Source organism: Brassica oleracea, chromosome C7 (assembly GCF_000695525.1).
Source record: "Brassica oleracea var. oleracea cultivar TO1000 chromosome C7, BOL, whole genome shotgun sequence".
Classification (NCBI taxonomy): Eukaryota; Viridiplantae; Streptophyta; class Magnoliopsida; order Brassicales; family Brassicaceae; genus Brassica; species Brassica oleracea.
Window position 1 is genome coordinate 46,210,009 of NC_027754.1, and position 25,544 is coordinate 46,235,552.

General features: G+C 35.8%; 6 protein-coding genes across 7 annotated transcripts; 4 read left to right on the forward strand and 2 right to left on the reverse strand.

Moving 5' to 3' along the window:
• The first annotated feature begins 3,306 nt into the window (after positions 1–3,306).
• On the forward strand, positions 3,307–3,925 carry LOC106305027 (lachrymatory-factor synthase-like). Its single transcript, XM_013741407.1, has one exon. The coding sequence runs from the start codon at positions 3,371–3,373 to the stop codon at positions 3,896–3,898; it is 528 nt and encodes a 175-aa protein (XP_013596861.1). The 5' UTR covers positions 3,307–3,370; the 3' UTR covers positions 3,899–3,925.
• A 2,956-nt stretch (positions 3,926–6,881) lies between these two features.
• On the forward strand, positions 6,882–8,445 carry LOC106304268 (GATA transcription factor 9-like). The gene is made up of 2 exons (XM_013740678.1): positions 6,882–7,304; positions 7,661–8,445. Exons 1-2 carry the CDS (start codon positions 7,080–7,082, stop codon positions 8,381–8,383), a joined length of 948 nt encoding a protein of 315 aa, XP_013596132.1. The 5' UTR covers positions 6,882–7,079; the 3' UTR covers positions 8,384–8,445.
• Positions 8,446–9,892: 1,447 nt separating this feature from the next.
• On the forward strand, positions 9,893–11,315 carry LOC106306781 (glutamyl-tRNA(Gln) amidotransferase subunit C, chloroplastic/mitochondrial-like). Its single transcript, XM_013743529.1, has 6 exons — positions 9,893–10,107; positions 10,187–10,227; positions 10,355–10,410; positions 10,744–10,795; positions 10,887–10,973; positions 11,094–11,315. The coding sequence occupies exons 1-5, from the start codon at positions 9,901–9,903 to the stop codon at positions 10,960–10,962; spliced, it is 432 nt and encodes a 143-aa protein (XP_013598983.1). The 5' UTR covers positions 9,893–9,900; the 3' UTR covers positions 10,963–10,973; positions 11,094–11,315.
• On the reverse strand, positions 11,207–18,110 carry LOC106306780. Of its 2 annotated transcripts, none has more exons than XM_013743528.1 (20): positions 17,090–18,110; positions 16,617–16,732; positions 16,306–16,514; positions 16,089–16,208; positions 15,847–15,975; positions 15,627–15,752; positions 15,505–15,560; positions 15,289–15,388; positions 15,103–15,220; positions 14,810–15,019; positions 14,412–14,733; positions 14,229–14,322; positions 14,027–14,135; positions 13,640–13,911; positions 13,269–13,396; positions 12,885–13,119; positions 12,609–12,797; positions 11,916–12,488; positions 11,757–11,845; positions 11,207–11,679 (listed from the first exon to the last, which is right to left on the reverse strand). In XM_013743528.1, the coding sequence occupies exons 1-20, from the start codon at positions 17,890–17,892 to the stop codon at positions 11,532–11,534; spliced, it is 4,146 nt and encodes a 1,381-aa protein (XP_013598982.1). In that variant the 5' UTR covers positions 17,893–18,110; the 3' UTR covers positions 11,207–11,531. The 2 variants fall into 2 exon arrangements, with proteins under 2 accessions (XP_013598982.1, XP_013598981.1); XM_013743527.1 differs by having other exon boundaries at positions 11,916–12,539.
• A 3,048-nt stretch (positions 18,111–21,158) lies between these two features.
• Positions 21,159–22,361, forward strand: LOC106304101 (UPF0587 protein C1orf123 homolog). The gene is made up of 4 exons (XM_013740488.1): positions 21,159–21,327; positions 21,682–21,789; positions 21,876–22,043; positions 22,132–22,361. Exons 1-4 carry the CDS (start codon positions 21,226–21,228, stop codon positions 22,255–22,257), a joined length of 504 nt encoding a protein of 167 aa, XP_013595942.1. The 5' UTR covers positions 21,159–21,225; the 3' UTR covers positions 22,258–22,361.
• Positions 22,362–22,743: 382 nt separating this feature from the next.
• Positions 22,744–24,643, reverse strand: LOC106304363 (probable protein phosphatase 2C 61). The gene is made up of 5 exons (XM_013740771.1): positions 24,369–24,643; positions 24,010–24,264; positions 23,768–23,885; positions 23,454–23,677; positions 22,744–23,233 (listed from the first exon to the last, which is right to left on the reverse strand). Exons 1-5 carry the CDS (start codon positions 24,555–24,557, stop codon positions 23,039–23,041), a joined length of 981 nt encoding a protein of 326 aa, XP_013596225.1. The 5' UTR covers positions 24,558–24,643; the 3' UTR covers positions 22,744–23,038.
• Between the last annotated feature and the right edge of the window lie 901 nt (positions 24,644–25,544).

Genomic DNA, 25,544 nt, shown 5'->3' on the forward strand with positions numbered 1-25,544 from the left:
ATATAAGGCGGCTCGGCCGACCAATAAACAATAAACAGAATATAAGGCGGCTCGGCCGACCAATAAATAAATTAAATTAATAGTAAATAATATAGGCGGTATTCCGGCCATTATAACAGGGTATAAATGATACAAATAAATTTTACCGAATCGCAGAGTGATCGTGCTGATAACGTGTTATAAAAAGAACTGAAATTTTATTATATCGCAGGAATTTAAATAAAGCAAATATTTTATACCCGTAGGAAGAAGATAACACTGATAACAAGAGAGGATGTGTTATTGAAGGAGAAAGATGGTGTGTTTACAAACGAACGCAAACGTTCGTATATATAGAAAGAAATTTACTGTGCAAATAGTGCAGCGGACCCCATATCTTTTATATTTTCAACGAAAGCGGCTCATCTTTTGTTGTCTTTCTTAACAGTTATTATTAACGATTTATTGTGGCTTTTGGAAAGTAAAACTTATTATTACCCTGTAATTAAAAATTTCAGTAAAAATGAATAGTTCCGAAAGTAAAAATGCAATAACCAAATAACCAAATAACAAAACTGAATCGAGTCTAAAAGTTTGATATAACAAAAATAGAACAAAACAACTTTTATTTTCCTTCTTTAGGTTACTAACCGAAAACAAATACAATGTTGAAAATTTATGTTTTGCATGAATCTAAGTAAAATCTTTGAACAGATGATAATGATGACACTTTTACCTGATTTTATTTTAGTTAAACACTTTTACCTGACTTGCTGTATTAATGATGTAAATAGTATATTTCTGTTGACTCTTACCAATTAACCCTCACGTAAAGTTAAACGTGTAGCATGATCAACTTTTTGGTTTCTTTTAACTTTACCATTTATTTACTTGTTCGGATTCTAGTACTACATAATGGAGTATCAAAACAGTAAAACACCCTTTTTCATCATATTTTATATAATAACGAGATAATTATTACGCCTAGAAGAAGTGTACATGAGCTGGAGATATAAAAATCACATTATCCGACCAAAAATTAGGCCTAGATAATTTGTTTAGTAATGAGTGGTTAATAATTTGAACATAAAATTGTCATCATTAGGTATTAGTTACTAATTCCCTTTTATTTTTCTCTGAATAAAATAGGAAGTCTATTTTAAGGTTTTAGGTAGGCCTGAGACGGATCGGATATCCGGACAATTTTAAGGTATCCGGATCCGGATCCTTATCCGGCGAATCCATAATTTTATTATCATTACCCGGGTGTCAGATATCCTTCTAAAAATTGTAATATCCGGCGGATATCCGGATCTGGATTTGGATCCTTAAAATATATAAAAAAATAATATTAATATATATAAAATATTAAAAATAATTTTTTAAAAAAATATATATAATGGTTTTATTTATTTCTATGTATAATATTACAAAATTTACATAAAATTTACATATACTATTATAAAATTGAAAATATATTAAATAAAGTTAGTTTTTATATATAGATATTACTATTTTTGAAATAGTTATTAATGAAACTTACGGATTCGGATATCCGGACTAAAAAATCAAGATATCCGGATCCGGATCCGGTTTTGACGGATCCAACATTTTACTATCCGGATCCGGATTCGGCTTCTCCGGATATCCGGATTTTCGGATCGGATCCGGATCTCGGATAAAAGTGTCATGCCTAGTTTTAGGCAATTGATGGGTTTTGGATTATGATGGATATGTTAAAATGAAAGAAAACGGGTCCTACTGCTCGGAAAAAAAAAAAAGAGAACGCTTTTTTACAATTTTAAATTTAGCACCTTCTCAAGCAAGGCTTAAAAGTATTATCTTATGTATTTCAAGAGGAATGATATTTACCATATCACATACTTTATTTGCATCATGCTTACTGCAAGAGGATACGATTTAACTTCGTCACTTAGAAAAAGGGTGTATGTAGATCTCATTTGTCGATCCATCTTTGGTTGTCCTAAAAAATTTGGTACTCTATTTAATTATCTTGATTGATTTTAAAAGTTCTTTAGACCGTCAAAATATGTGTGCTACATGGACGAATATCTAACTTTCTTTTAAATGATACTTAGAATTTTCTTCTTTTCATATATAAACTTTTCTCATGGATTAATGTGTGTAGTTCCATCTCTTGTAGACTTGTACGTTTGTGTTGCTTCATAGTTGTATTAGTAATCCATTCAGCCTTGTGTTTTAGGTTTCCTTGTATTTGAATCTTGTCTTTCAAATACGTAAATCGTGTATCAGATTTAATAATCCACTTTGCTCTCTCTTTCTTAGTTTCGCACTTATTCACTATCAGCGAGTTAGGTGTCACTTGGTGGTGTTTGAAAATGGCCATATAAATAAATGTTTCATAGCTTAAGAGTAAGTGAAACCCTAATACGCGACTTTGAATAATATCATTCTAGACACAATTATAACATATTTACACATTAAAACATACGAATATCCGAGTGACCCGCTTTGACATACTTGATACTTCTATATAGTCTATTGGTAATTACGAAACACTAAGTTTTATTGATATATTAGCTGAAGTAAACAAGTATTAGCAACAATGAAAAGAATTTATTTTTTTTAATTCTAAGTAACACACATGATCAGCGCGGTTGGTGAGAGTTCATATGGACACCGGATAATACGCAAGTTTTATTGAATTTATTCAGTGACTCGAAAGCACTTCCAGTGGCCAAAACATTATCCGTTCTATTTTAATTAACAAAAAGAAGGTTATGGTTTCACTTTGCGTACTTATTTGTAAGGTTGATGTGGACTTTGGGTTAGCTAATGATGGCTAAACAATATAGGATCCCTACTTTGCTACTACTTTTTTTTTTTTTTGAACAAAACCTACTTTGCTACTACTATAATGTTAATTTCTCGTAGTTTCTTATATTAGTGGAGTATCTTTGCAGTGTCGGATAGTGGGATTGAAAAGTTTTAATTTGGAAAGAAATCGAAATTACAATATAATACAAGCAGTTGCTTTTAAGTTTTTTAATGGTCTAAAGAATCACAATATGTTGTTAGCAAGTAGGAGGAACAATACAAATGGCTCTTTTATAAATGATAGTAATATCAATCAATAATGAACTAAGGAACTAGAAAAAGTCACAATAGTTGAAGATTTTGGTTTGCGATGTGGGTTACATAAAGAGCTTTTGGACTATGCATGAGTTGTTATTGGACCTTAGTTTTGGGTTTGTAGGTTTATTGGGCTATACTTGGCTTGTAATGAGGGTAGTATGTACATTGCACGCTTGGCTTTGAGCATAAATAGCTTCGTGCTACCGAACTTCTTGATAAACATTGCACCAAAGCGACTAACTATACAAGTCATATCATCAAAGTGGTCGGTCACATGGAGCAAGAAACGGCTGCGTCAAAGTGGGAGGGAAAACAAGCCGTCCAAGTCAACAGGGTCACGGTGGAGCAAGCCTGGTCAGTCGTTTCAGACTTCTGCAATGTTCACGAGTGGTTCCCAACTGTTGACACGTGTCACAGAGTGGAAGGAACCGATGGTCAGACGGGTCTGGTCCGATATTGCGCCTCCAACAAAATCATAGACGAGGAAACCAAATGGGTTAAAGAGCGTTTGGTCGAGATCGATCCAGTCGGGCGGTGTTTGAGCTACGAGGTCCTTGAGAATAACGTGGGGTTCAGATCTTACGTGGCGACGGTCAAAGTGTTGCCAGTGGACGGTGGAGATGAATCGGATGGAAAAATCTGTCGAATCGAGTGGTCGTTTGTGTCCGATCCTGTTGATGGTTGGACGAAGGAAAACCTTGAATCCTACGTGGGTTTTTGTCTTCAACATATGGCGGATACATTTGATTTTCATGATAAAAATATGTCAAAATCTCATTGTTTTTTACAGTGTGAAATCTAGTTGGTGTTTTCGTGTTAAAAAGGTGAAATAAAGATACATTTGATTTGGTGATTTCTATCATATATATCATCTATGATTGTATGAACTTCATTTTTTTCCTGGATTTGTTGTATTTTCTGGATTACTCTGATTAGTACTTAATCTAAGAATTAATATGTTCGTCAAACTTTTTATCCATTACATATTAGCTTGATTTTTACGTTCATTACATCTGGTTTTTCAAACAATGAAAGATATTTCCGAAATATATTCTAAAAGAATGTTAGCCACACAAAAATATTCTCTATATATATATATCCTTTCCTATCTTAAAGAAAGATTTCTTACCTTCTTTTTATATATTTTACTATTGATAAATTAAGTTTTTTAAAGAAAGAAAAGATTCGCTAATGGAGAATGATTTACTTTTCTTCACGTAGAGGATGGTTTGAAGTAGATATTACAAGGAACAGTTTCGAAACAAAATCAAAAAGAAAAAAATCCATGCAAAAAAGGAATTTTTTTTTTTTTGACAAATGCAAAAAAGGAATATTGCACGTAACATTTCATAACCTAATTAACAGGCTAACAGAAAAAGAAGTGTTGGAAAAATAAGAAAATAAAATAAAACCTTTCAAAATTAGAGATGATACATAGTCATAATTCCGACTATATATAACTAAATACAAATTAACTGAGAGCTAAGAGTATATATATATATATATATCTGAAAAAACGTATCTCTGTGTTTTGATAATTAACGTAATTTTTTAAAAAAAAATCAGATAAAAACCAGTTGAGGAACATGAAGCATACAGTGAAGATCTTCGTCGTCGTTGAACCCTTTCCATGCAACAGCAATTTCGTCGTCGTTGAACCCTTTACTGCTCTCCCCATGCTTGACATGCATATTCCTCCATCAATACACGTAAACCCCTGAAACATTATTATTAATAATTTGATTTACGGCCGCATAATTATGATTTAAAAAAAAAATCATAATTATGATTTTATTGCACCGTTACATTCAATTTTTTTTTTACATTCAACTTTTTTGTTAAAACATAATGTTTTTGTAGGAATAATGTTTCAATATTGAGTTAGTTATGTTATGATAAGCTCGATTTAGCGTACCTGTTGCATTATCTGAGGGACGCCGGAGGATAAGGTCTTCTCCCGTTGTTGACAAAGATTTTCTCGAGAGTGATATCTTGAAAGTACCACCAACGTACAATTACAAAAAAAAAAGTATCACCAACGTAAGTCTCCAGCATGTCTAAACCAGCCTGGTTTACAAATGTTAATATCGGCGGTAAGTACTGCAATGAACAAACCAGCCACTTCCTCGTTAGAAAAGTTGTAACTTCCGAAACTAATTTTTCTTTTTTTTGTCAACAAACTTCCGAAACTATATGTATGCTAATATACGCAAGTATCGTTGATGTTTAAAATATCGCTAGGCTCAAATCGTATATTCGTAGATATTCAAATTATTGTAGACATAACAGTATTACTTTAGAGATGGGCTTATGTTTTTGTTCATAGTGAGCCTCTGCTTAACAATATCCAGTTTAGATTTTTGTTTTTACAATGAAAACAGAACAAGTCGGAAGTAGATTTTTTTATTTTTATTTTGCATGTGGTTGCTTTATCCATTGCAGAAGCATAGTATATTGCTAGTCTGTTAAAAAAAAACTACATTGCATAAAAGGCTGCAAAAGATTCTTCTGGTTCTTCTGATGAGAAGTCTATTAAATACGTGTCTGGTTCGAAAAATATTATTGAGGAATAACGTTCACCGCAAAGCAGTAAATACATTTTTGTAAAGCAGTGAAATACTAGATCACATGTGACAATGTGAGTGATTATATAGACATACTTGATACTTGCGGACTTATATTACATGTGACTATGTGAGTAAGTTCACTACAACATTAGACTTAGTAAAATGACAAAGTTGTGATGTTGATATCATGTTCATGTACCACTAAGTTTTGAGATCTTTAGATGGTTCAAATTCTAGATAAAGATCCACTCCTAAGGTCACGGGGGAGACTAGCTATAAGGAATGGCTGTACATGGACGATTAAGGCCACTTCAAATTGATGATGAATCAAAAATTTCCAGGATTCACTTCTGGTTTTCTGTGGTTTAAGAGATCACATTCCATCTCATGTGCAGAACATAACTAATGGGCTTTGTTAGTTTGCTGGTTTAACAACACCAAAAACAAACGTAGTTTTTTTCACCATCACTCAAGGGCTTTGTTTTCTTTTTGTTCGGTAATACAAATACGTAAAAACTTTATAAATTAATAATCGATAAATTAATAAACACTATAAATTAATAAATTTTACCGGTTCCGAGATGGACCGGTTCAAAATAAGACACAAAATTGATAAAATAATAAGATAATAATATTTTAGAATAAGTACTTGATAATAATATTTTAGATAAAATAAGTACAAACAAAAATTGTATTATTTGATTTATTTCACAATATAATTATCTCTAGATTTTCTTAATACTTCATTATATTTTGCTTATATTTAGTAAAATTATATCTGAACCACATTTAAATTTTATAAAACATATTTTATAACATTAAATGATAAAATAAAAAATAATTTTAAAGTCGAATTTCAAAATTTTAATTAGTGTATATACAGTAAAATAAAATTATTTTGTTTATTTTATTAAAAAAGTATTCTAAAATGAAAGAATTCCATAAAAGATTTTTTTTTAAAATTAATAACTCTATAAATTAATAAAATATCATACTCCCAACATTATTAATTTACAGAGTTTTTACTGTAGTTAATGTTTTAACTATGAATTAATATATGTTTATTGGTATTCACCTCCCCTTGTGTTTAAGCAAATGTCCCTGGAGATATAAAGTTAATTATAATTATTGTGATTTTAATAATACAAAAAGAAAAAGAGAGAAAGGAAGAGTATAACTCAATAGTCAAAGTTCCTCTGTTTTAGCTGTCTTCTGTCTCGTTCTAATCTCACATGAACCATACCTTTCTCTAACATCACTCTCCCTTTTACACAACCTCCCAAAAATAGACCTCTCCTTCTCTTCCTCTCCGTTACATTCTTCGCTCACCACCACCCCCACCAAAAAGCCTCTCTCACTTTCTTTCCTTTTCTCTTTCATTTACTTACAGTAATAACCTTCTCTGTTTCCCCCCCAATGGAACAACAACTAACTCCGGAGCTCCTCCTTGTCGCCGGTAACGCTGACTCTTTCGTCGTCGACGACCTACTTGACTTTTCTAACGACAACGGCCAGCCTGACGACGGTTTTGAATCCTTTCCTGACTCTTCTGCCGTCTCCGTCGGTAATCTCGCCGGTAGCTCCAACTCCTCGTCGCTTTACACCGACGGCAGTGCGTTTTCCGACGACCTCTGTGTTCCGGTACTTTTTCCATAACATTTTTATTTCTAATTCACGCCAAAAGGGCTCACCTTTACCCTTTTTTTTTTACTTTTACTTTTGAAACACCACCTTTAGTCATTTACCATGTTTTTATGTTAATTTCATGAATTTTTTTTTGTAAATAGGTCACTCTAATTCATTATCTTTCATAATATTTTGATATAAAATATGAAAATTTTGAGTTTGTGTTCATAATTATACACAATAATTAGGACTTATGAGTAATTTTTAAGGTTGCACAAAAAAAAAGAGTAATTTTGAAGCAGGCAAAATATTTATACATTTCTGAATTAATAACACTTTTTTCTCTCTTTGATTATCACTTCACTTAACAGTGTGAGGATTTAGCTGAACTAGAATGGCTATCGAACTTCGTGGAAGAATCATTCTCAAAAGAAGACCAAGACAAGCTCCAGTTACTATCCGGCTTAACAAAAACTCAAACCACCGGGTTAACCCAAACCCACCAAACTAAACCAGAACCCGAACCCGAACTGGATCAAATCTTCATCCTCACCGACGACACCGATGACTCCAACGTTTCTTTTCCCGCCAAAGCGAGAAGCAAAAGATCACGCTCTGCAGCCTCCACGTGGGCTTCCCGTCTTTTAGCCATCGCCGCCTCCGACGAACCCTTTCCCAAGAAGAAACAGCTCAGAGTTAAAGACCACGACATCGCTGGAGAAACCGACGGAGAAGGCGGAGAAACCGGAGGAGAGAGACGCTGTCTGCACTGCGCGACGGATAAGACGCCGCAGTGGCGGACGGGACCGATGGGACCAAAGACGCTGTGCAACGCGTGCGGCGTACGGTACAAATCAGGGCGGCTCGTGCCGGAGTACAGACCGGCTTCGAGCCCGACGTTCGTGATGGCGAGGCACTCGAACTCTCACCGGAAAGTGATGGAGCTCCGGAGACAGAAGGAGGTGAGAGATGAGCATTTGCTGAGTCAGCTTCGGTGTGAGAATCTTCTGATGGATGTTAGATCCAACGGTGACGATTTCTTAATCGGTAATGATAATAACCACGTGGCTCCTGACTTTAGACACTTAATCTGATCGTGTATTTCCACGTGGATAAATTCAGAAGAATAAGTTCTATTTAGGTTTTTCCCGCTTTATTTCTTGCTTTTCTAACATCTTAGTTGGTTTTATTTCCTGCAGAATACTACTGATATTTTAATGAATTTTTATTTTCTGTTCAAAATATAAAGCTCTATAAAAGTGAAAAAATTTCAAAATAATTATAGACCGGGTAAAAAACGAGTTAAGAATCTTATTTCTTTTTATAAGAAGAGTTAAGAAACAATCTCAAGTTCTTAACTGTGATTTAAGTATCAACTTGTTTCCACTTTATGTATTTTAAAAATAAAGAAGAGTCATGAAAATAATTGAAACAATCAATATCCAAAATGGATAAATCCAAATAGTTGTTACTCCTCTTCTCTTCCGTTGTTACTTTGTATAAAGTATACACGTGTGTATTTCTTTTGTAGATATCATCATATTGGTTACAAAGAAAATCTATACATTTCAATTTAAAAATATATTCATAATAAACTTTGAGGTTCCATGTTACATGATGGTTCTTTAGTGAAGGAAAAATACCAAACTATTTTTTCTACACCGGATATATGTGAAAGTGAGACATGTAAGAAACTGATCAAGTCTGTATTTGCTCACACTATGATGGCTGAGATTATTGTCTATTTTGTATATAAATTTAATGAAACAGTAACATTATTCAACCAAAACACCGAGATCCAAGGTGGATTACTCACTCATTTTAATTTCTTTCACGTTTTACATTCTGACAATAGTCGAGGAAATATGCTGCATTAATTTTAATCTGAAATATATTTAGTAAAATAAAGGGACAAATACAAATACAAATTTGCGCAGCACAAAAGTAGTATGCAAGTATTATTGCCTTAAATAAAGGAAAATGGAACATAGATCGACGTGCTCGTCACATGCTTTGTCATGCAAACCTAACCAGCAAGTGGGGGCAATTTGGTGTACATAATGTAAATATAGACATCTCTTAGCCGACGTTAAATAGGCAACGTGGAATAAGGTGTAATGTCTAAACATCTATTAGGCAACGCTAAACAAATAATATATCTTGATTATTTGTTTTGTAATCATATAGGAAAAAGGTTAGACTACCTCTGCTTATAATGCAGTATTCATAAGTTGTTGAACTGGCTAGAGCGTTCGCTGTTGAATGTAACACAGACAAATCTGATGTTGAACAAACAACAATTGCAATTGCAAGAGTAAGACAAGGCTTCATACAATATGATTTATCTGCTCAGGCTGTGGGTTCTGTGAGACTTGCTCTAAATTTATTCATCTCAAATACATTTTTACAATGAATGCATCTTAGTTTAAAAGTTTTGAAACTAAAAAACTTCGTGATCACTAACACATCGAACTAAGTATGAAAGTTTTAGTAATCTCAAATCCAGTAAAACATTCCTTTTGACTTGAAGGAATACCGGTTTGAAACCGGTTTACTAATATATAATTAGAGAGAGCTCAGCTCACAAAGTGACGCCGTTTCAATTTTAGCTATGGCGACCAGAGCTTTGCTTGCGGCTGTATCTGCTTGTCCTCGCAGGAGGATGGGAATCAAGTCATCAACTTGTTCTTCAAGTCTTCAGTTCCAAAGACAAGAGAGTAGAATAATAGCGCGAAGTTTCTCGTCTTACACGAACTCCTCCCTGCCGGACATATCCCGTCTTGCTGAGACAGCTCGAATCTCTCTCACTCCTGCCGAGGTCTACCCTTCACTTAATCGTTTTGCGTTTCTCTAATCTACTTCTTGTCGGAATTTGACTTCTCCCTCTTCTTTTCCAGATTGAGGAATGTGAACCTAAGATTCGTCAAGTCATCGACTGGTAAATTGATCTCTCTCTCTCTCTCTCTATATATATATATATATATATATATATAGTTTCGTGTTGGTGCAATTTTAAAGCTATTATCTTTGCCGAGATTGGCTTGTGAATTGGTGGAAAAATGCAGGTTTGGCCAGCTTCAACAAGTCGATGTTAACTGTGTGGAGCCTGCCATTAGAGCAGGTCTGAATCACACTTTGACATTCATTACACAACTTCCCTTCTTTACTTTTGCTGTTTTGGCTTTTTCTGCGGTTGTGTGTTGTGTGTTTAAGTAAGATTAGTTTCATCCCTTAAATCATGTTTCGATTACTGACCTTTATAAGCAAAGTTGATTTGAGATTAGGCCCCTTGACGTATATATAAGCCTTTGTAGTAAACACATATTCTCGTTGTATAATATCTGAGGACGCACATTGGTTTATCAGTCTTGATTCGTTTGGCAAGTAGAAATATAACTGCTTGTTTCAATGAATTGATCCTTATTTCCTTACCCATCTTTACAAAAATTTGTAGAAATGGAAGGCGGAAATTTGCGAGAGGATGCTCCCCAGACGTTTGAGAACAGGTTTGATCTTCATGCCCTTCATGAATAGTATAATTGATTATGGTCTTTAAGACAAAAGCTATCTACTAAAGTTTTGATATTCCTTATACAGGGATAGTATAAGAGCTTCCATTCCAAGCTTTGATGAGACATATTTAAAAGTCCCTAAAGTTTTAAACAAAGAGTGACTTTTGTTCAGGTACTCTACTCTCTATCCACTCAGGAGGAATCATAGTTTATCTACTTGTGTTAATTTAGCTTCTTTTTTGTGTTCACAATCTTAGTTGATGTTCTCTTTGGGTGTGTCTTTCATGTGCAGCTTCTTCGTCTTGTGTGGCTGAGCAGATTTATTCTCAGCTCCGGTCCTTGTTGCAGCATCTATGTTTTGTTTAATTGTTAAGCAGAGAACAACAAAATAAAACATTGTATATGTACCTAAACTCAATCCATTTCGTATTCACTGATCCTTCTTTGTAAAACAAGACCAAACCACTGTTTACAACATATAAATTCATAACACAATCTCCCAAAACAATCTTTGTAGGTGAAGACATACATCATTTAAAACAGCAAAACAAACATTACATCCCATAAAGATCCATCAAAGTAGAAAAAACACACACAAGATGGATCTTGGCTTGGGAATCGAATAGTTAGCTATATATATATTCACCTGAAAAATCTTTTGCACCAGAAGACGCCTTTTTAAAAAAACCAGCTCCCCCTTCACCGTGTTTTTGTATGATAAAATTATGGTTTATGACTGCCAGAACAGCTCGGAGTCATCACTGTACAAGGAGTAATCTTGTATCTCGAGGTTTGCAACGTGCCAGTTTACAAGCTGGGACTGCAACACTTTGCATAGGAACAAAGCTACGGGGAATATCCACCATTCATTCTCGTCCCTGCACAAACAAACACGTTAGTTGATATCACAACAAGGAATGTGTTGTTAGGTTTGAACTTGAAGTATCATTCTCACATGCTTATGTTCCACGGCTGGAGATATGGAATCTTTTTCCCAGATGATGAGCCATGGTAATGAATATATCCACACACAAACGCAACAACCTGAAGAAAAAAAAAACAGGCAAGACTAGTAAGAACAGGTTACAGAAACTAGAGAAGACAAGTCACTTACAACATTGACCAGGGATGTGAGGTTCCACAACGCATAAACGCGAGTGCGTTCAGCAGACCGCCTAGGTCCGTGGCTAAACAAAGCGCTGACTCCAGCAGGGAACGGGAAAACGATGCTGAGAGGTAAAACAAACAAAGCGAGGAAAACGTCCAGCATGGATATAGAGTAGAGCTGAAGCAGCGTGAGCATCATTAGAGTTACATCTCCTAGGAGAAGCACCGAGATAACCAAACCAACCAGATCCTGATGGCCAACAGGTTTCGTGTTATGAATCAAGAAGGAGATGAGGGAGAGGACATCTTTTTCTTCTTTGAGAAACTGTAAGCTACCAATGTCTATGATTGAGCTATTTAGAGATTGTGTGAAATGTTCCTGTTCTGTTGGTGATGCCACTTCGTCTACAATGGTGTGAACAATGATCCCATACTGACATGACGAGGAAGGAGAAGCCTGAAACCTAGCTAGGTCAACACGCACACCATGTCTTCTCAAGGCAGGGTTTCCGTGAGTCTCAGTCCATCTCATAACAGAGCGAAACGTGGACCTAAGCTTTCCTTGCTGAACCAGGCGTAGCTGAGCGTTCAGACCAGCAACAAAGCGGTACCAAGTGGTTGGTGAGACCAACTATTAAAAAGAAGGTAATATTCAGCAACGATATTGCAGTCACTGACATAAAACAAGAAAAGACCGAACCTGACTCATAAGACTGGTGAGAATCTCATCACTCTGGAGTGAGTAATAAGCCATGTAACTCCCATCTCCTCCAAAAACTAAAGGCATTGGTAATCTCTGATGAACAGGAGGAGGAAGATCGTTTCTCTTTTCGTCGCCGCCAAGGAAGAAATCCAGATGAGCTAGCATCAAATCAGGACTAGCAGCTACCTGCACATTCACATCACATACGCTTTAATCTCATAAACTATGGTTTACCCTTTTAATTTTCTTTCTAATGATTGGATATGTATGTACCTTTATCCCCTCATATAAAGCTCTAGACCGACATGAACATAGACAAGAATGGTCGTATTCTGATCGAACAAAGTCACGGAGTTTCTGAAACTTCAGCCTCCTGCGTGATTGCTGCCACGACCATGCAAGAGGATAGACAAGAACTGAAAGAACAATGTATATTGCACCTTCCCACCATTGGTATGCAGCTATAGCATTGATCTCATCAACAAATCCATTAAAAGCAGCCTCATACCTGAAAATAACATAAAATCAAATGAGAAGACAAAAGCAAACAGGCATGGAGATAGATCCTATGCATGTGGTGCATAGCATTTGATTACATATAAAAAGATCAACAGCTAATGACTTTTTTTGGAACACAACAGCTAATGACTAACTTACACAATCTCTTTTATTTCCTCTGGGGGAGTATGAGAAAGATGCCAAGGTTCACTGAAAGTATTAGGACCTAAGAAATATATCCTATGCATGTGTCCCTGTGATTCCTCCACTCTGCTTGTCTCCATCACCTTAATAAAATAAAACACATATGTTAAACTATATGTTTCATTCATATGACCATCTAGAAAATAATGTTATGTTGAAGAGAACTAGTTTGTCAATTGATACACAGATTAAGGAAAATAATATATGTTCCATTCATATGATATCTTATTTCAACTAAATTCATTTAGATGGATATAACTTCTACAAGCAAAATCAGCAGGGAGCATTGAAGGGGCTCAATATAAAAGATAAAGACTTAATCAAACCTCGTTTAATGACTCTAGAAATGGAAATGAGTGATCAATCTGAGAGCCATAATGAGTTGTGGCAGCTCCATGTACCTCCTCGCCACTAATGAATTTCATCCGGGCAACGCTAAAGACAAGTGCTAGTAGAAGGAGCACAACTACTAAAAGAATGCCAAACAGCCAGGGTCCACCAAATGTGTATATTAACTCTTCAAGTGTAGTGTAACAATGTGGCATGTGGTATCTATCCGAAACGCATTGGTATGGGCATGGCGTTTCCGCAACACCACCTGTCAAAGAAACAAGTAAACACACAAAGGCATTTTCCTCACTATTAAGATCTTTCTATTTATAGTTATGTGATTCAAGGTCATAGACCGGGAACAGTTTCTCATACAAAAGTACCTCGGACAGTGACATAAACAGCACGATTGGGAATCTCTGTAGCCGGACAAAGATGACAAAGAGTTTCATCAGATCCTGTAACATTCTTATAAGTTCCAGCTGGACATTCCTGTAGTAGATTCAAACATGTAAATGTTTAAAGCATGTTAGACCAAAAATGTTATGGATAGAAACAGTGACACATACGAGAGTTCAACACTACCTCGCAGTATAGACCATAGAGGCCTTGTGGATAAGCTTTACCAGTCAAAGTTCCGTCCTCTCCAACGTTCTCTTCACTAGCACCCAACCCTCCTCTGTAATTAATTAATAGTAGAATCAGACATTATGTTCAAAAATGCATTAAGCTCACATTTTGTTGTGTATGAACTTGTTTTTTACAAACCTTACATAAACGCTTCCCTCTACATTAGCAATGTGATGATAGACATCACCAGTTGGAATGTCTGACCAATGAAAATGAATCCTTCCACCACTTCCTCCACCACCTCCCTTTAGACTACCATTTCCTCCAACACTAGAGAGAATCGCAGACTTAGCTATGTCAAGTGTGCGCAAGAACAAAAGTACTGTTCCACCTGAACCACCACCAGGCCCTATACTATAATTACTCATGCCTCCCAGCGTGTTCCTGGGACTCTCACCATCAGTTGTTATCGATCCCTCAAGTGATAGGCTTGAAAGTGAATGCTCAAGCGAACCAATCACTTCACAATACATTTTAGAAAGAGTTAGTATATGTAAGTGAACCAATCCTTTCTCTATAGACAAAACATGACTTACCAACGATTCCTCCACCAGCAACTGAATCTTCAGACTCTTCATTTCCACTTCCACTGCCAAGTTCACACGGTAGATCTACATTTCCATAAGCATCTCCACCCTCAATGCAAGTATGATTGTAACACCCGCTTCCACCTTTACCACCATGTCCACCACCACTCCCAACACCGCTTCTCAGAAACCTACCTGTACCAACTCCACCTTTGCAGCCTGTGTGCAATAGTTAAATCTCTCAAAAACTGGTTCACATTACAAATAAAAACAACACAGAGTAGAAATGAGTGTGTGTTTACCCATCCCATCTGCAGTTATTGTTCCAGAAGAGCGGACAACTACAGTTCTTGCCAGATGGAAATGGACAACAGATCCTTTGATAAGACCTTCAACAGTAATATCCTCAACGCGGCAAATCTGCAACATAGACCATTTAGAACATAAAAACATCTGCATTCATCATATTTTTTTCTGTAAACAAGTACCTGAAGAGTGAACGGAAGAGATGAATTAACATTGCAATCTTCCGGAGGGTGGAGTAGCTCAACAGGGCAGTCTTCACGTTGACAGTAAAGCTTTGGAGTACTTTAAAATAAACCAAACATAAACGTTTTTACCGGCTCAGTATACAACATAGCAAAATGTAATAAAAGATAAATGACTTTTTGTAGAAGGATCATCCGAACCTTCTCGGAACTTACAGGCCACCAGTTGATGAATTTTGCAAAGGACCACGCAGAACCGCTCCAGCTCCAACCTTGACAAATCATAAAAGTAGCTCTTAGCAAGGTTTACCTATGTTAAACGCATATATCTTTCTTACCTGAATGCTATAAAATAGAGACAAAATTAGACGCTGTGCTTCAATAGTATCTCCTGTGCCTGTTAGATTTAACAGACCCTGCCCATGTACTCCAAGGTTTCCATTGGATTGTATCATAGATGACTCCTGTACAAAAGAAAAGAGTACATAATAGAACATCAAAGTTGTCTACAATTCAGTAGCGCGGTGAAGAAAAGATTATTAACTATGATTAGGATACCTTTAGAACTAGCAAGTTACTAATTTCGAGAATTGAAGTTCCTAAAATTGTCACACCACCACCATCAATAAACATTCTTGACTTCAACATCAAGAACACCTTGACATTCATTCTTAAAGCCCCAAACACCTGATATATATATAGCATAGAGATCCACACAGTACATGTAAGAAATAAATAAATAAAAAAACTGAACAAATATTCAAAAAGTCATGTGTGTGTTTTCAGTGTTAATCTTGTACCTTGATAGCAGAATTGCTCATCAAGAGTTCCTCTGCAAATAACTCAAATTCCGAAGAAGCATAACGAGGAAGACCAAAGTTCAACTCTCCGCCATTCGACAAACTTATTGATCCTTGAACCTGAAACAACAAGAAAAAATATATAAAACATAGGAAACTATCAGTGACCAAAAGATGATGCTTACAAAGATCAAGAATCTAACTAATTTTCACAAACCTGGACACGGCTCCAACGCAAGGGGACAGAAACTTTAGCCATATTTTGGATATACAAATTAGTGAATAGGCGATGGTTAGGGAACTCCAAGAGAAGAGTGTCTGTATATGTTGTCTTATTCTCGTTGTCTATAGTTAACCTCTCAGAAATAACATCATACAATGTCCCAGCAGCTCCAGCATTTTCTTGACAACCAATACTACTACCTCCTACAAAAAAATAAAATTACAAAGAGGGACACAATCAAAATGAGTTGTCAAGAAACTTCACAAAATTTAGGAATGGTTATAGACCCAAAACTGAAGCCTAACCATGGACAAAGATTTTAGGCTCAGAATGGCGGCTGAATATATGGACAGATACACGTCCACCACCTCCACCAGCATAACCATCACCTCCAGACGCACTTATACGACCATTCCCTGCCCTGTGGCATGAACCAAAACAGTATTTTCAGAGATCAAATCTAGCTATCATACCTAACCAAAGCCATAATACAATACATAGAGGAGTGCCTAAAACTATCATTAGAAGTTTGAAGCTTTCTGATCTTCAGTTCTCACTCTTAACTATCAAAGCAAACCAAAGTGGCTTCGAAAAGGCAGCAATAACTAAAGGTCTAAGCTTTCTAACCTAACCTTTTGCATTAAGTGAGTCAACTCTTTAATTAATCTTTTTTATTTTCTTAACATCACTAAGCCAATGCAAAGCCTTAAAAAATCCAAAACACTTTCCCATTAAAGAAAGAGTAAAGAAAGAGTGAAAATGACAAAAAAGAGATTACATTTTATGTGCCAAGACGAAGATGCTGCCGCCGGACCCACCACCACCTTTAACTCCACCGCTGGCCCCATCAGCCACAACGCTGCCGTTTAGCCCCACGCACCCTACCACCTCCACCGCCACCTTTCCGCCGCCACCTCCACCGTAATCAACCTCATTGCTCGTGGATCCACCTCTGCTCCCATAAACCTCCGGCTTCTCAAGAGACGACCAACCGTACACGTCACCGCCCCACACATCCTCCGGAACCTTCGCCGTCGTATCGGCCAAGCAGCATGCACCTCTTCCGCCGTATCCCCCGCCGGCTCCTTCGACTCCCACCGGCGTACCGCTCGCCTCCTCCGGCGGCTCTCCAGCCAATCCGGTGGTGTCCACCGCCGAGCCAATCGCGAAATCAGCGTTCTCCGCCGCGAGACGGAAGGCTCCGGCGATAACCGTCGAGTTCTCGGCCAAAGAGAAGTTCCCGGAGATGTTGACCGTGATCGAACATCCCGGAAACTGACAGACCAATCTAACGCCGGGTAAGACGTGGAGGTTTCCCTTGCCGGAGATGTTACAGTCACGTGTGAGATTCAAATCGGCGACGAGCTTACACGTGGAATCCAGAGAGCCAACGCCTCCTAAGTCATCGACACATGAAACGGACGATTCGTCATCCGGATGAGGCTCCGGCGCCGGAGAAGGTGTCGGCGGATTGTAATCTCCGGCGATTAGTTTCGGCTTTGTGAAAACGATGTAGATGATGATGATGAAGAGAGCGAAACGGAGATGGAATCTCACCATTTGAATTGGATTCAGAATCATGTAGAGATGAGAGAAGCCATTGATTACACCAATCTTAACCGTTGCGTCTCTATAAAATTTCGAATTCAGAATTTGCGACGAAGAGACAGAACAGAGGTTTGGAGATTTGGTGATGCTCTGTGTCTGAACAGAGGAGGTGGAGAGAGAGAAGGAGATAGCTTTGCTTTGTGTATAGAGAGAGAGAGAGAGAGCGAAGAGGTTGAAGGAAGGAAGCGAGAGGCGCGCTTTGTTTGGTAAAATGGTGAGAAGAGATTTTTAGAAAGCTTTTAGCTTTCGCGTTACTACACGTGAGACTTTCTTTTCGTGTTAACCAATGAGTTTATGACATGTGTTTATGTAAACGACCAAACTGAATACTCCTATTAAAGATCTTTGGTTTGGGTCTTCAGACTTTACTTTAACTTGATTAATCCGTGTGTTACAAATAAAAACAATACTTTCGTTTAATTTAATCTAATTAATCCTTTTGTTAAAAAATTACTTTAATAAATCCTTATGTTAAAACTTAATTTAATTTAATTAATCCTTATGTTAAAATATAATTTTAACTATTTTTCTTCATGTTAAGTTTTCTCTAAGAAAATAAAATAAAAATATATTAGTTATTTGGAAAAAAAAAAAGATGAAAGTCTTCTTTGATTGTTGTGTTTGGAGTCTATCACTACAAATTACTGTAAACTCGTTAATGATTGACCAATGTTAATGTCTTAAATAGTAAAAATGTCGATGCTTCCGGTTGTAAGAAAAATGTTTTCATTAATCGATTGTTTTGTAATTTTCACAAATCATATTGGGTATTTTTATTTTGTTTTCTCATTGTTTCAATGAAATATAATAACTTCAGGAGACAAAGAAATACTTCACATTAGGTTCAATGGCAATATGAAAAATGTATTCACTCATTGTTGACTCTAGAATGTTGACTCTAGAACACAATGTGCCAAAGTTTCACTATACCATTTTCAAGTCTAGGGTTCTTTAAAAAAAAAAAAAAAAAAAAAAAGTCTAGGGTTCTTTTCATGTTTAGGGGTTGCAATATAATTTTCTGACATGCCCTTGTGGAATAATAACTGTGACATGTTAAAAAATTAGAAAACAAGAAACAAACTAAATTAAGTTAGAGAAACTAGAAAGCTAGTTAACGTATTTATATAAAAAACGAAACCAAAGTAATGACGAGGGGGTTTTGCTAAAGTGATAGTTTAACGGTTAATCAAAGAGGGTCCAAGAGTACTAATGTTTCTGATTATTAATTTGGAAATGTATTTTTTTTTGTTGGAGAATAATGTAAATAGTACTTGTCACGTTTAATGATAAAATTTGATTACCAAACTAAAAGGATAATGACGACAATAATGTGGAAGTGATGACGGATCTAACATAAAGGAAATACTTTGGGATTGATTAGTCATGAAGCTATGTTACATTATGTACGTGCGGCTTTGCCAAACCGACATCAAGCCAAATGGCAAGAGAATATATTGATTTTTTTTCAACGTGTTTGGTTTGTTGAGGATTCTTCGGAGAGGTTGCGTGTTGGTGCGTTTCCACTATGTTACACGAGCTTTACATTTTTTACCGTTTAGGGGTGACATTTTATGTTAGAAAGGAACAAAGCGTACCACATGAGCAAGGGTTTCTACGTTGTTGGTTTAAATAGATTCATAACGTGTGTTTTATATCAATAAACAAGATGTTGATCTAAACGTCTTACGAGACACTTGTGAGATAATCATTTTTTGTCGGCGTGAGATTAATCATATTAAGATGGTCGGAGACTAAAGATGTATACGTCTACCTTCAAAACGAATCGGTGGTGAAGATATTCACAAGCTATATATATGAATAAGTACACACACGGCTTTTTTGAACAATCAAGATCAATCTGTTCTCTGCGTGTGTACGTTTGTGGAAAATAATCGAGTTAGCTTTGCCTTGAAAGATTAGCAATTATTAAATGGGTTGGATTATCGAGTTGGAGAATCAATCCGAATCCAATAATAAATAAGATAATCTAATCATTGTAGTCCTCTAACCTTGAAGAGAGAGTACACACAATATGTTGGATGTATATGATTTTTTCAGCTATAATTTAGACAAAAGAAAAATCATAGATCGAGAAGAACGGCAAGGGAGGGGATGTATTGAATCTGAAATTTAAAGTGATTTGATTTTAGTGAGTTTTAGATGATTTTAGGTGAATATTATAATTTAGTGTGATTTTTATTAAACAACTCCAGAATTTCATATCTAAAATCATGGAATTTAGATTTTTATTTTTATAACTAAAAAGTCTCTCTCAAACACTTTTAGAACATTTAAAGAACTCTAAAATCACAAACTCAAATTTTGTTCAATAATAGTGGATTTCAAAGTGTTTTATAAAATGACAAGTTCAATAACACTGGATTTTAAAATGGTTTTCAAAATCTTCATTTGAATAACAGTAAATTTGTCATTTTAATACAAATCATCTGAAACTACGTAACGTATAATTGTTTTCCATAATAGAGAATCGATTTTTTTTCTAATAATATAATTGATAATTTTATTAAAATAATATTTGTTTAAGGTTAAATCTGTAAATTTAATTAGTCTTGTTTAGGAATGTTACAAAACCATCATATTTTATGCTCAGTGGCATGCAATGGTAAATATTAAGAAAAATTAGTTAAGTATTAATTGTACTTCAATTTTAATAGATTAGATGAACGGAAATTCACTGCAGCTTGTAGGACATGTGAATAGCTGACTATTTTGTCATTTGGAATATTTTACAGTAAACATTATGATTACTGTTACAGTCTAAGTTCTAACGCTAGAATGAATCACTTAACGATTAGTTTGTTATAATACATATATGATTAATAAGTTGACTAACAATTACCGAGTAATAATAACATATCGTGGACAGTTGGAGGTAGGAATAAAACTTTGATTAATCATGGCTTGAGTTCATGATTGGATTATGCTAGGTGTGGAGTTTTCTAATGGTATTCTTTTTAATTGTTTTGGATTTTTTTGCCATGAGTTTGCTATGATTTTGCTTGATAAAGTCATATATAACATATTTGAGTAGAAACCACTAGCTAGAAAAACAAAAACAAGTTAAAAATCATGAGAGATGTTTTACTCTTCATGCATGTTAAACAAATCAGCGGTTTTGTTAGTTCTTAAGAGATAACCGGATCAAATTTACTGGTCCGACCGGCCGGTCCGGATTTTAAAATCATTCCCATTCTCAAGGACAAGACCGTCTATTCACATAACTGCCTTTCTTCTCCGTAAAGCACCCCCACGACCAGAAGAAGGAGAATCAGTCGGAGAAGGAAGATGGTGAACTATGTGCTGAAAATCACGGCAGATCTCGAGAATCTCACTAATCTCCAGCCCTCCGGTGGGTGCGACGATCCCAACTTCCCTTACCTCTTCAAGGTTTTTCCTCCATTTTATTTCGCAAGCTTCGATTCTCCGTGCTGATTCTGGCTTTATCAGGGTTTTTGTTTCATTGTCTCGTTTAATTGGGTGTATGATGACTTAACGGCTCCTCTCCATTGCTTTGGTACTTGTAGGAATCAGTAAAGCTTTAGATCTTTACTGTCTAGGGTTTCAATTTCCCCTTTTAAATTGAATCCATGGAACTGAGCCTTAATAGAATAGTACAGAAGAGTATTTATTACTTTGAGTGTCTTCTTCAGTGATGACACAGTAGTAGATGATTCTCCTTGTTGTTCTTGCTCTGTGTACATACGAATACTAACAATATAATGTTTATATATGTGTGTATAGTTGAAATGTGAAAGATGCGGAGAGGTGACGCAGAAGGAAACATGTGTGACTTTGAATGAGACATTCACGCCTCCTGGTGGCAGGGGTTCTTGTCATCTTGTTCAGAAGGTAATCCTTCTTCTTCACTCTTTTGTCATCTCTTTATGCTTTTGGGTTTGAATTTGATGGTTTGTCTCCATGAGTTATTATTATAGTGTAAGTTCTGTGGAAGGGAAGGGAATGTTACTATGATCCCTGGGAAAGGTCGACCTTTAACTCTCGAAGATTCTGAGGGTGGAGAGCATGCTCCTCTTATGGTCTTTGACTGTCGAGGCTATGAGCCCATCGATTTCGGGTTTGGGGGATTTTGGAAAGCTGAAGCTGTAAGTTGTAACGCTCACACTTAGTTTTCTGATACCTTTGCTACTTTAGGCTCTCTTAAGTTGAGTTTATTTTTTTGGGCTTAAACAGGAATCTGGAACTAAGTTTGATGAGATTGATTTGTCGAGCGGAGAGGAGTTCACGGAGTACGATGAGAAGGGCGAGTGCCCGGTTATGATATCAAACTTCCGTGCAAGCTTCACCGTCACCAAGTAAAGTTCAGGCGTCTCTTGTTCTATCTTCTGATTCTCAGGTGTATGTAAAAACTATGAAAAGATTGTTACTCAAGTTCTAATAAAGTTCCCATTTTCTGAAATTTATTCCCCATGTTCTTCATCTGTTTCTGCCACAAAATTCATCCCGAGTTTGAGAATTGCAAGGAGAACATATATCAAACAAACCTTATATACATTAACTTTAACTTCTACACGGATTTGTACATCACAAATGGATAATTTGTAGTTAAACACTGAAGAGGGAATCATCATGAGATCTACTGAGCGGTTGAGGGTATTGGTAATAGTATAAACAAACGTGAAGAGGGCTTTAGGGGTTTAAGCACTGAATCCGCGGTGAAGAGAGCTCCACGGACCAGGTAGGACTGATTCTTGTAAATGTTTTTTTGTTTCTTCCAAATATATGGTGATGATATCATCTTTGTTTAAATGTGATTATCAAATTGACATAGCAATAACATCAGAGTTTGGAAACAGAAATTTGAATGATTCACGTTATAAGCTCCAATAGTTATACATAGATTCCCATGACGTGTGTCAAAAATGTCAAACTCCTCCTTGCTTTTATCCCACGACACACACCACTCCTAACTTCTGTATCATTTCATTTCTAAGTAATAATCACACGACGTAACATACAACGGTAGGTATAAATATATACACATACGTTCACGCTCATAGGCAAACACACAGAAGTCTCTGAGTAAGCTGTTTTGTCATCCATCTTTGATTAGTCTTTCTTCGCAAGTGTGTTTGTTTAATCATATACGAGGCTGTGGAACATGTCTCTTGTTGACAGAGAGACACACGACAGTGATATCATCAACCTTAGCCGTCGGATATTTCTGTCTCCACGCATTAGCCACCGCTTCTGTCACCGCGTTGGCCGCTCCTGCCTCGTTGGCAGAGTTCATCACCACCTTAGCCACTTCTTCGTTACTAAGTACATCCCACACCTTTACAACACACAAGAGAGACAAAAAAAATGTTGTTATTTACATGAATCATACTGTTCAATTGTTGTTTTTAATTTAGGCTTTAGTTTGTTATCATGAAACGCCTTAAATAAATGGGCCTAAAGAGAAAACATATGTGAATATAATTCAGATTATGTTTCATACTAAAAAAATTTGATTTGTTCGGTCATGTTATATTCATGGAGATGTAAATACGTACCCCATCGGAAGCAAGGAGCAGAAACTGGTCGCGAGAAGTGATTTGATGCGTAGAGACTTCAGGAGTTGCAATGACACCGTAGCTTTTAAGGACAAAGTCACCAAAAGCCCTAGACATGGCTAGACCGGGGCGGTTTTCATGTGGAAGCCATACTCTTAGAATATGAGGCTCTGCCTCTAAAGCTAATACTCTTCCGTTGCGTTTCCTTATCCTCTCCGCTTCGCCTGCAAAATCATTTAACAAAAAAAAAAATGCTTAACCATAAGGAAACGTTGTTTACAAACATCACTTTATACATAGTAGCACAAACTTACTTAGGACACTTGGCTTTAGGTCACTGGTCAACTGAATCACCTCCGTTTCTCCATTCTCACTTGTTCCAATCATAATAGCCCTTGAATCTCCTAGGTTTGCCACCATCACTTGGTTTCCCTGGTCAAATATGGTTGTTTAATCTTACAAAATATGATTATATGTTTCATTTAAAGGAAGAAATCATTTATATTCAAAATATAACTTAATATGAAATTTTTGTAAGAATATTACAATAACTTACATGTTTAACGGCGAAAACAGCAGCAGTTCCGGAAGAAGAGCAATCAACAGTGTTCTTAAGTTTAAGAATTCTTTTGTCCATGGCCAAACACGTAGTTTCGCAGATGAGTTTCCAGTCTCGAGTCACTGAATGATTATTCATATGACCTAACAATAAAGATGGCAACTGGTTTCTTACGATCTTGCTCACCAATTCACCCCTCTCTCCATGCCCATCAAACACTCCACATAACGCTCCTTCTTCAGTTCCATATCCCTACAATTTTATCATTCATGTTTTTAGAAAAAGATACAAACATATATTTACATTTTTGAATATATATGCTTAAGAAAATGGTAATGATTATACTGAAACAATACCATGTGGAGTATGGCAGCATCTTGATTGAATCCCTTGCCTCCAGCTAAAGACGAGACCGAGCCAAAGTCTTGAGGAACTTCAAGTTGTTCAGAGTATAGAACTGCATTTTCTTGTCCATAATCATTTATCTCGTAAATCTGGTTTCTATCTGTTGATCCTCCTGAGGATAAACAAAAACAAAATCCCATTTCTTTTTTTTTCTTTTGTTTTTTTGCTCTTTTTTTTGGTTTTCTATATACGTGAAATGAGAGGAGATAAAGCAAATGAAGGAGTTTGATACACGACTTTGCTTATGCATATACCCATCTTTATATAGACTTTGTGAATCTTAATCAGGAATATATAATTGTTCTATTATATGATTTATATATTCATCTCGATGACTTGTATCTTTGTGGCATTTAGAGAGAATGATTCAATTATTAGGCGGTCGATCTATATTCTATTATTGATAGCATGCCATTTTGGGTAAATTAACTTTTTTTGTCAATCACATATATATCATTTATCTATAAAATCAAAAATTTAATTATAGAATAGTATTTGGTTATTTCAGATGTAGCATTTACGCACATTTAACATGTAGATATACATTATTTTTGTTTCTTATCATATATGAATCAGCGTAATTAGAAGATGGAATTTTCATTTATATTTGTCTTTTATGCTCTTTATAAAAAACCATAAAACTTCTATAAGATACACAGAGTTGTTTTATGAAGATTTAATATAATAGTTTATGAGCATAACGTTTTTTCATGTTTTACATAGCTAAATACATAGGACCTAAATATATCATTATTCTTACAATTAACAACATTAGTTTAGAAAATTATGTATAAACGCAAAAATAATCTAAAATGTCAAAGCATTAGTTTCTAATTTTCTATATAGACGATTCCTAATTGTAATAGATTGATGCCGTCAATTAAAACAAAATAATAAGTCACATGAGTCGACCCTGCGAAATGAGACACTCATCATACTCCGAATTATTTGAAATGGCAATTTAAGAATTTAATACAGTTTTATTATAACACAATTATGTGGCTCCTGGTGGCACTGACAACGTATTACAACTTACAAAAACGTAGTAAACTATATTTAGTTGAATATATTACCTGGACCATCCCAATATTCTATTGAAAGGGCACACGGTACGGGCGTGACGTGTG

Excerpts from the sequence above, each read along its gene's own strand:
- LOC106304363 (XM_013740771.1), bottom strand. The coding sequence starts at position 24,557 with ATGGGATTTTGTTTTTGTTTATCCTCAGGAGGATCAACAGATAGAAAC. Across the intron at positions 23,678-23,767 it reads CCTAAAGCCAAGTGTCCTAA|GCGAAGCGGAGAGGATAAGG; the intron begins GTAAGTTTGTGC and ends ATGATTTTGCAG. Across the intron at positions 23,234-23,453 it reads TGCTCCTTGCTTCCGATGGG|GTGTGGGATGTACTTAGTAA; the intron begins GTACGTATTTAC and ends TGTGTTGTAAAG.
- LOC106305027 (XM_013741407.1), top strand. The coding sequence starts at position 3,371 with ATGGAGCAAGAAACGGCTGCGTCAAAGTGGGAGGGAAAACAAGCCGTC.
- LOC106306781 (XM_013743529.1), top strand. The coding sequence starts at position 9,901 with ATGGCGACCAGAGCTTTGCTTGCGGCTGTATCTGCTTGTCCTCGCAGG. Across the intron at positions 10,228-10,354 it reads ATTCGTCAAGTCATCGACTG|GTTTGGCCAGCTTCAACAAG; the intron begins GTAAATTGATCT and ends GGAAAAATGCAG. Across the intron at positions 10,796-10,886 it reads CCCCAGACGTTTGAGAACAG|GGATAGTATAAGAGCTTCCA; the intron begins GTTTGATCTTCA and ends TTCCTTATACAG.
- LOC106304101 (XM_013740488.1), top strand. The coding sequence starts at position 21,226 with ATGGTGAACTATGTGCTGAAAATCACGGCAGATCTCGAGAATCTCACT. Across the intron at positions 21,790-21,875 it reads CTTGTCATCTTGTTCAGAAG|TGTAAGTTCTGTGGAAGGGA; the intron begins GTAATCCTTCTT and ends TTATTATTATAG. Across the intron at positions 22,044-22,131 it reads GATTTTGGAAAGCTGAAGCT|GAATCTGGAACTAAGTTTGA; the intron begins GTAAGTTGTAAC and ends GGGCTTAAACAG.
- LOC106306780 (XM_013743527.1), bottom strand. The coding sequence starts at position 17,892 with ATGATTCTGAATCCAATTCAAATGGTGAGATTCCATCTCCGTTTCGCT. Across the intron at positions 16,209-16,305 it reads TGCGTTGGAGCCGTGTCCAG|GTTCAAGGATCAATAAGTTT; the intron begins GTTTGTGAAAAT and ends TTGTTGTTTCAG. Across the intron at positions 15,976-16,088 it reads TGAGCAATTCTGCTATCAAG|GTGTTTGGGGCTTTAAGAAT; the intron begins GTACAAGATTAA and ends TATATATATCAG.
- LOC106304268 (XM_013740678.1), top strand. The coding sequence starts at position 7,080 with ATGGAACAACAACTAACTCCGGAGCTCCTCCTTGTCGCCGGTAACGCT. Across the intron at positions 7,305-7,660 it reads CCGACGACCTCTGTGTTCCG|TGTGAGGATTTAGCTGAACT; the intron begins GTACTTTTTCCA and ends TTCACTTAACAG.